The sequence below is a fragment of the Vigna angularis genome, chromosome 5, assembly GCF_016808095.1.
Source record: "Vigna angularis cultivar LongXiaoDou No.4 chromosome 5, ASM1680809v1, whole genome shotgun sequence".
Lineage (NCBI taxonomy): Eukaryota > Viridiplantae > Streptophyta > Magnoliopsida > Fabales > Fabaceae > Vigna > Vigna angularis.
In genome coordinates this window covers 34,994,759-35,004,513 of record NC_068974.1, presented here as the reverse complement: position 1 = coordinate 35,004,513, position 9,755 = coordinate 34,994,759, and the positions used below count along the sequence as shown (strand labels likewise).

Here is a 9,755-nt window from a genome sequence, read left to right as displayed (position 1 = left end):
AGGGTATATCCTTAAAGCTTTGATGCTGGGAGCTGACATCAGTTCACACACCTGCATCTTTTTCTCTGCTTTTGTTTAATCACCTTATATTTTGCTAAACTCCAATAAACTTCTACGCAACTCTAGTTGAACTACTTTGAAAACACTTGTATCAATATTTCTAAAATATAATTAGACAAAGATCAAAATTCATTTTATTAAAATATAATTAAGGGGTTGCGAAGACTATTCGACAACACTGGAATTGAACTTTCAACAGAACATTAAAAACATTTTTAATCCTCTATACCTGAGCATATTTTTAAAAGAATTTATAATTCAATATAAAATGCATTGAAGAATTAAAAGCATGTTTGATATTAACTGGTTTATATTACCAAAATAAAATCAAAATTGATAATGTTACTCTTGGGCTATAAAGACAAATTTTACCCTCTCTTTATGAAGTGAGTGGGCAAACGAGAAAGCGGGCACATTAGGGGCAAAGGGAATCCTTCCTGCCAAAATGAACACTGTCAAAGTGACAGACTTGACAAATTACCAATGACAATTATGAGATATAACCAATCTCAGTCAACAAAAATGAATTGGGTATCCCACAGCACACAAATGAATTGTGTAACCCAAAATAGACAGAAACGTTTCTAATAATACATAACCGATCACTTCCAGAGAACAATCATGTCCCCAACATTATGTTTATACACAAAGGTTTTCAGCTGCTCCGGAGAATGCAGAATAGAGACCGGTAATAGAGATATGCCCAAAGTTAATCATAACAAAGGCATGGGTCACGCCGTCCCTGCTGGTTATATTAGTTCGAAGAACAGTATCAAAATCAGAAGCCACCAAAATAATAACCAAGAAACGGGGAGCACAAAAATTTAGGGGGAAAAGCAGTGCATCAGACACTTGTCTCGCGGTAAATATAATATGAAACGATTATAAGAATAACTTCACGGAAAAAGAAGAGGTAAATTTAATAATAGCTATGAAAAACATATGTAAAAGGAAAAATATGGCTATAAGCTATAACAGAGCGCAACAGTATATCATTCACATCACATGGATCTTTCCAGTTAGAAAATGATCTATCTCATACCCAGCAGTAGACAAACTCTAGCATGTAAACTTCTAAAAACAAAATTTGCTTTCACTAGTCGCATCCAACCACTACCAACAAGGGTAGATAAAACTAAATGGTAAGTTACAAGCAATAGATAAGACTGATCTACTTGATTTTGAATCAAGTTTCCATGCTCAGTAATATGAAGGAACACTCAACTATGATCAACTATGATCTACCTGCCAGTTTGATCACGTTAGCACTGACAGTTGATATCTTAAAATCCCAAAACAAGCTCACTTCAGCCAATCCAGAACTACAAAGAAAAGAGAGCGAAATGAGTACACAATCACCTTAAAAAAAGCAAACACCAATGCCATCTTCACATGGAAAACATGAAATCCACTTCAAAAACGTATTAGTTTTTTTATACAATCTCGTTTTGGCACAGGTAGGTAAACACACTTTCATGAACTTTATGCAATATGGGCAAAGCCACTTTAAGCCAATTAAATCATGAAAACAGAGCAAGTTTACTAATTACCAACTGTAGCCATAATTATACTTTGGGGAGCTTCATCATTAGGTAGCACAATACCCGCCAGCAAGAATAACTTCCATGATCCTCAGCAACACAAAAAATTGTTTGTCCATTTCTGCTAGGTTTTACCATTTCCAACAATAACAATGACACAACTAGCAAAAGGTCACATCCCAAATGTTCTGTTGTAAAGATCCCCGGAATTTGGCATCCGAAATTTTGAATCATCGTATCCTGAGTAAAATTTATTAAACCCAAGTCTTTCATTTCTCAAAAGCTCGGCCACACCCAAACCATTTCCAGTCTGCACCTCATTCCACCCATCCCATTGCCCATTTGACAAGACTGCATTTGCAGACTGCTGCATAGACAGCTGTTGGAATGGGCTCAGATTACTGACTTGTGATTGATCTAACCTTGAAGAAACAGCAAAAGAATCACCAAGTTGAGAAAAAGTATTCCCAATTTCAGAAAATCTATGGTTTTGCTGTGGTGACAGAGATCTTTGCATCAATAATTGCAGTCTGGCATCATTTTCAAAGTAATTTAGTTGAGGCATAAAATTGGATCGAATGTCCAGTGTGGGGCTGTTCAGTGCACCTTGAAGTCTCCCTTTGCCAACTGCCAAAATAGCAGGGTCCATGTATTCAATATCCCCAGCACCACCAAGGTTTCCAGCTGAAGGTGACTGATATGAATTTCTCAAGAGGGAAGAATGATCAAGCATAGAATTCCCTGTCAAAAGGACTAATAAATTCAACTAATACTACAAAAAAGGGTGACTAGAAAGATAATAAGAACCAAAACTAACCAACTAACCAGAAATGGAGTCAAAAGCCTGATCCACTCTCTCATTGGAAGAAAAACCAGGTGGTGGTGGCCTGCTTGGAATGGAAAATCCCGGTGGGGCCGAAACTTGTGCTCTTGAGATGGCTGTAACCATAATGAAAGCAAGGTAAAACGTTAGATGAAAACAAAAATCTGAGACACCTGTAATCAATATAACACATTGCCAGGCACAAATTCAGAGAAAAGTAAACATGCAGTGCCCAAATAGTGGATACTTAACCATAGCTAATAGTTTTGAACTCTCTAACCTTACAGGAAGCAATCCAGTAACAGAACCAGCAGCTGGTAAACCACATTTTGTTACAGTGTACATAATTTTCTTTCACATTCAGCAATTCAATAAATAATCAAAACAATTGAAAATTTAAATTCTCCAGTTATTTTTCTCACACTCAACATACAATTTCTACCATTCAACATACACAACACTTTTCAGAATTTTTAAACGAGCCAAATAGGCTTTGAAGTTCCCTTCCAGCTGAAGATTTTCACTATTTAGTTATTTAACTCCTGTGACGTTAAAAAAATTACTCAATATTGGCTCACTAGTTTCAGCAGCTATTGAGTTGAAGACAATTACATCACAAGCCAAGAAAAATGTCATTTCTCAAAGTCTTCCAACCTTGTTAAAAAGTCAACACAAAGATACAACTTTCCCCTTTCCACGTGCACATAGAATACCTTCAAAGCACAGTTGTGTAATCAAATGCCACAAACAGCACAAATAATCAGGTTGCAAACAAGTATACACGAGAAACAGTAATTCAGAAAGTCAAGGAAGCTATAAATTTTCAATTTTCAAGGCAGAGAAAATTATAATATACAATGGAAAAGAGAGTGTAACCAAAATGTGCCTAAGATTACAATATCATGAAGAAATATTTCAAATACATGTGCGTTACAGCAGCAACTTTTCCCCTTTCCACGTGCACATAGAATATCTTCAAAGCACAGTTGTGTAATCAAATGCCACAAACAGCACAAATAATCAGGTTGCAAACAAGTATACACGAGAAACAGTAATTCAGAAAGTCAAGGAAGCTATAAATTTTCAATTTTCAAAGGCAGAGAAAATTATAATATAAAATGGAAAAGAGAGTGTAACCAAAATGCGCCTAAGATTACAATATCATGAAGAAATATTTCAAATACATGTACGTTACAGCAGCAGAGGAAATAATAATAAGAAATGGCATCGTATTAAAGAATATATAAATAAGTTATAGTAGGCTGCTAAAGGAAGATAGTATTACTCACCTGAAAGCTTATTAGATGAAATGAAATGACCACTACCAATATTTTCAGCTTCCTCAAAGTTACTTGTACGAAATCCATTCGCAATGCCCAACTTATCCATATACAAGTCTCTTTCTGAAAAATTCTGGAAAACTTTATTATTTGGACGTTGATGGTTTACACCATAAGAAGCATTCGCATCAAACATTTGGATTTTGGATTCCTCCTGCCTCGCAAAAGAAAATCTTGATTGATTGTTACTGTGAACTTTCCAAGAACTAGATTTGTTTAAAGGACCAGACTGGTTCTCAGTATTGTCACCCAACAACTTAGCTAAATTATGTGGTGATGTTAGTGAGTCATCCCAGGCATCAAAGTCCATGGACAAAATATTTGAAATTATACTACTTTCACCCTTATCCATAGTAACATCATGTCCAGAATTTACTGCTTCACTAACTAATCTTTGAATGCTATGACCATTTCTTTCGTCATTAAGCAGACTATAGGAGCTGCTGCTGACCAATTTATCAGAGTGGTCGTTGCATAATATATTAGATGCATGTAATATAGATTCATCAACAGATACAGAACCTGCACTCATGGCAGTACAACTTTCACCATGCTGCAGAAGACGAGGGCTGGAAAGGTCTGATACATGAAGGAAACCAGTTGACTTGGGCAAATAAGAACGACAAACAACTTCTGGATCCTTGAGTCTTTGATTGTCAAAAGATGTTACATCATCATCGAATTCCATGGCATTTGATGCTACTTGAGATTGAGAATCCAATTTCCAATCACCCTGTTCCATAGAATTACAAACCTCGTTATCCGGCATAGCTTTACCAGCCACATTTGTAGTTATTACATCCCTAAATCTGTCTTCATATTGTGATCCTTGAATTTGGGGAGATTTAATCAAGACATATTCGGTAGGCGGGCTATTAGGTTTGGTTATACTGCAATGTTCAGCATTTCCATCAATGTTAATTGAGGACAACTCAATGGACAACTTCGGAATCTCTTCATTGGTAGCAGGCATTGCTTCCTCAGGACCGGAATTACAAGACTGTCCAGTCAAGTTAGTAGAATTTATTGTGTTTGCTGTAGTACAATTGCCCTCACTATCTCGGGACAATGGTAGAGAAGACAACTGGCTGTTCAAATTCACAGGAACAGGAGCATCAGAGGATAAAGATTTTTCTCCTGAACTAACCAGACTGTCCACACTATTGTTGTATTGTTTAACAGGTTTCAACAATTCACTTTTCACTCTAGTTGTCATACTATGACTCCCATCACTCGATGGTGGTCTCTTTGGAACATCAGAAGCCTGAATTGAGCCTGTAACAGCTGCAGAAAATGCTAGTGAGCTGCTGCCTGTATCAGGTTTGGGCTTGGATGGCCCATTTGGATAAGATAGACCTCCAGCTGGGGGCTGACAATTTGTTGCCGGGGTACCCCTGTGAAATATAAACATAGCTTGGAACCATAACTATCTTTGGATAAGTTCAATCTTCAAAGCCAAATACAAAATTATACACAGTACATACCACGCAGCACTAGCAGGGAGGGGAACATGTCTCTCATAAATTCCATTCGGAGGTGAACCTCTAACAGTGCTAACAGAGTTCTGCCTCAAAAATAAAATTAAATGTCAGTTTCAATGCATCACTGAGTGTATATACACTTAACTCAGTTCAGCCCTTAAAGAAAAAAATTCAAAAGAGCTCTAAACATCAATATGGCAAAGGCTGATATACAAACAAAATGGGTTCCAGGGAAGATTAAAAAATGTCTTACACTTGAAGGATTTTTCACAATAGGATTTGCAGAAGTAGAATTCATATTGTCATCCAGTGGAGGAGGTAATACATTCCCTGACCGCCGTTGCATATTGTTAGTTGTACCAGTGATCTGCTGAACTCGACTTCTTCAAAATATCAAAGTGAGTCAAGATATAATTATTTGAAAAACACTACATTCAGTGCAAGCAATTACAAGTAAAGTAAAGCACAGTCAGTAAACATGCTTCAGAACGCATCTTTTGTCCACCACAATATATAATTTAAACACTCTTCTTCGTTTTAACCAATTAAATAGCTTGAATACAAAGATCGCAAACCTGGTGTAAGCTGAAATTATTTCATCTTTAGTAAAGCTATCTTCTTGAGAGCCAATCTCATGCAAATATAGACAATCCGGATTGCTGCAAGGCTGGGTCATGGAGATCTCCCATCAATTATAAGCACAATTAATTGCATAATTTGAAAATTTTGTGTAGACTAGTAATTCTCATACCACACTTCGAAGCCATGCATGACAATATTTTGTGGTTCCAAAACAAGCCCTGAAATTTTAAATTCAAAAACATAATTCTAAGCATCCTATTTAAGACAAGTTTCAGTGAAAGCAAATATTTTGTACCTTAAAGGTCTACCCTCCAACACAAATCCATGTACATTTTGAATACAACGAATTGCTTCCTCTTCTTTTGAATAAGTTATATATCTGAAACAGGAATCTTTTATTAGGAACTATGCTATTCATATTAATACAGTATAACATAAGGATAAAGATAATCATGTGTGCTAATATGGCAGCAGGAAATAAATCAAGAAAGGGAGAAGATGCCCCATTCTCAGTTTTTTTTTTAACCAAGTAAAGCAGCTTTTTCGTGTTTTCCTTCCATGAAAGAAAAAGATTACAGTACATGAACTCTTCTTTTCTCTAGTTATTCCTCCCTTCTTAAGTGGAAAGAAATGTCCAATAACCCAAAGCTATTCAATTCATATCAATGACAACAAGATTAAACAGTACAGGTTCCATTTACTGTGGCAAGCTAATAATTAACAGAAACCCACAATATCATCTGAAACCACAAACTTGAATAGAATACACTTACACACTGCATGTATCATTTGGAAACTGTTGGATGACACCAGCAGCCGTTCGAGACATTGATACTTTTAAGACCTTCCCATACTGACCAAAATACTCTCTCCGCTGAAGAAGCTATACAATGAATGATTAAAATAAGAAACAGACCCAAAATATCCAAAATAAAAAAGAGAACAAACGAAAAGAATGGAAACATTCAGGTGCTCAAGAGAGAAGGAGGTGAAATGTATACATCTTCGTCTGCAAGATTGAGAGGTAAACCAACTATGTAAACAAGGTTCCTCTGAATCACTCGCACACTGCTGAGCTGCTTGCGCCCATCAGATGATTTTGACTTCGCCTTCTGAGTCTTCATCTTTTTCTCCATAGTAACTTCATTCACCAATCTACAGGAAAAATAGCATCACCATAAATGCACAAGAAAAGTCTAATGTTTCCTCAGTATGCATAACCAATAGAATAATAAGGTCTGAGGAACAACAAATTCAGCTCTTTTGCTTCATATCAAGCAATGAAAGCTTCAGAGTTTCTAATATATATCTAATTGAATTCAACAGACTATTTTGACAAGTAATACAAACATACTCTTCTTGTTAATGCATTATCTACAATATGTTGAAAATTATTAAGAATGAAAAACTCATTGCTAGTGCTATCATCATTTCCTGAGTTCTGATAAAACTCAGCACGTACTAAAAATTTTGTTGCCACCCTTTCTCATTCTGACAAATAGTTATACAAATAAATTAACGCTCATTGAATAAGGAGGTGAAGAAGAGAGCTTCAGAAACAATAACACAAAAACAATCCTACAGAAATAAAATAGGGCTCACAGAATAACCTCTCACAGTTTGCAGCCATCCCAACAATCTTTTCCTTATCATAAGGAGAACGACATGCTGGGCATCGCCCCTCGGTGTCATCCTTCTCAGCCATATCCATAATATGATGCCAGCACCAGACACAGATCTGCAATCAAGGAGGAATGAGACTGACATTAATCATAATGATGCTCTGTGATTAAGACATATCACCCAGAAACAGATCACAGACAGCATCTACATCACATCATGTACAAGTCAATTTCCAAAATATGAAATAATGAGATTTAATTAGGAGTGAAATAATATCAAAAGTGCTGACTAATACGAGAAATAACACCAAAACTCAGTTAAAACAACATAATAGTTACACTGAATCAAAAGACAAATGCTACTCAGCACAGTTGTCGGTTGAATAAAATAACACAACTAATTAGATCAGCTAGCGGGAGAGAGAAATCATAAACTCTGGTAAACATTATATTCTTTAGAAGACAAGGAAAACTTTTTTACAAACCAAGGAACAAGTCACTGACTTCACAAAAAAATTAATCGAAAAAATACTTAGAATCAAACCTCATAACCACATTTGCAAGGCTTCAACTGCTGATCCGTCAAATCCATTTCTTCAGCACAGAGGGGACATGTTCTTTCTCCTTTGTCACTCATGATTGCCCTGGAGGAAAACAGGCATAAACAACAAACACTGATGTCAAATAAAAATACGAAACCATGACATCAAAAACTTAAACCAGAAAAAAAAGAAAAAAAAAAGATGAAAAATATTATCCAGCGTACTCTTGAAAACTATCCAGATAAAAAATATGAGGGGAAAAAAACCCACACCACAGCTGTGATACTGAAAACTATTATATACCGGTCAATACAACAAGTTCACAATGTTTCAAGATTGTTAATCATTCACTGAATGAATATCGTAACCAACAACATACAGGTGAGAGCTGGTGCATTTGCATGTGAATTTCAACATTAAGATGATGACTACAAGAACAACAATAATAATAGCATCGAGGAATCTAGACATAAATCTAAACAAAACCCCCCACAGTCTTTCGACTCTAACATCATTTGATTGATTAATAAAAGCACCAAATCACTCCCAAAAAGATTAATAACCTATGCATTGAAGTACGGCCCAGCACAGACACCACAGATCAACTAAATCGTTAACAAGAACAGAAAGAATCGTGCAGACATACAATAATAAAACCCACAAAATCAACAAACGAAATTCAATATGCAATGATACGAGAACTTCGAATATTTAACAAGAAAAGGGGTAAAACACGGACGACGAGAACATTAACCGTAATTTGAGAAGCAATTAGGGATCTAAGCAGAAATCGCATTGGATATGAGAAATTAGGGTTAGAAATTGGGAGTCGATGACTCACAGTGAGATCGAGAAGACGAAACTGTGAGGAGGAGATTGTCTGTGAAATCGATAAGAGGAGAGAGAGAGAGGGCAAAAAGTTAAGAGGGCAGAGAAAAACCACAGGGTGTCTTTTAAAAGAGAGAGAAGGGGCTGTTTGGATGATGGCGTTTTTGGTTTTTGGCTTTCTATCTCTATCTCTTGCGCGTTGCTGTCATTTGCACTAACAAATAACCTCATCTTATTGGCTAATTACGAAAATTGCCCCTGCCTCTTTTATTTCATCTCTCCCTTTGGGTTTTTCAACACCTCAACTTGTTCCAGTGTTCCACTTCCTATACTACCCATACTCTTCACTCGCCCCTAAGCGGTGCATTAGATATGCGACACGTGTCTAGTCTTTTGATCCTACAAACGTGGTTGTCGAACAATTCAATATGCTGGGATATGGATGCATAAATAAAAAGAATTAATTCCATCTTTTAATTATTAATAGTCACTTCTCTAGACAATAAAATTAAAATAATAGAAAACAAAAACTGGTTTTCTTATTAAGGTGAAGAAATCCTCAAAATTCTTACCTACTAATTTTAAATTTTAATAAAGCCAAGGAAATATAAAACTTATCAATATTACTATAATACTAGAAAATTTTTTTGCTCCGGATTTATGTCCTGTACTGTTTGGAAGTTTAAAAATATTTTTTCTTTTTTCTTAGATTTTTTATCTCAATAGTCAAGTAATATTATTAGCATCAATCACTTCTTATATAAAATATTAATTGTTTTGAAATTTATCTTCTATCACGATTTTATTTTTAAAAAATTGAAAAACATATTTAAATTGTCATAGATGTTTTATTTATATTTATATAATATTTAACTGGTGAAAACATGTGATATGCAAATAAGTATCTTTTTTTAAAAATAATTAAATTTAATAATT

At 35.4% G+C, this 9,755-nt stretch overlaps 1 protein-coding gene across 5 annotated transcripts; it reads right to left on the bottom strand.

Annotated features, from left to right (window-relative positions):
- Window positions 1-331: 331 nt before the first annotated feature.
- Window positions 332-8,988, bottom strand: LOC108340287 (uncharacterized). Of its 5 annotated transcripts, none has more exons than XM_052877457.1 (15): window positions 8,833-8,988; window positions 7,994-8,093; window positions 7,438-7,565; window positions 6,829-6,982; window positions 6,601-6,710; window positions 6,123-6,206; window positions 5,997-6,045; window positions 5,821-5,912; window positions 5,499-5,628; window positions 5,249-5,328; window positions 3,714-5,158; window positions 2,427-2,540; window positions 1,611-2,342; window positions 1,306-1,382; window positions 332-497 (listed from the first exon to the last, which is right to left on the bottom strand). In XM_052877457.1, the coding sequence occupies exons 2-13, from the start codon at window positions 8,084-8,086 to the stop codon at window positions 1,774-1,776; spliced, it is 3,048 nt and encodes a 1,015-aa protein (XP_052733417.1). In that variant the 5' UTR covers window positions 8,087-8,093; window positions 8,833-8,988; the 3' UTR covers window positions 332-497; window positions 1,306-1,382; window positions 1,611-1,773. The 5 variants fall into 5 exon arrangements, with proteins under 5 accessions (XP_052733417.1, XP_052733415.1, XP_052733416.1 ...); XM_052877455.1 differs by lacking the exon at window positions 332-497 and adding an exon at window positions 510-805; XM_052877456.1 differs by lacking the exon at window positions 332-497 and adding an exon at window positions 510-802.
- Window positions 8,989-9,755: the final 767 nt, after the last annotated feature.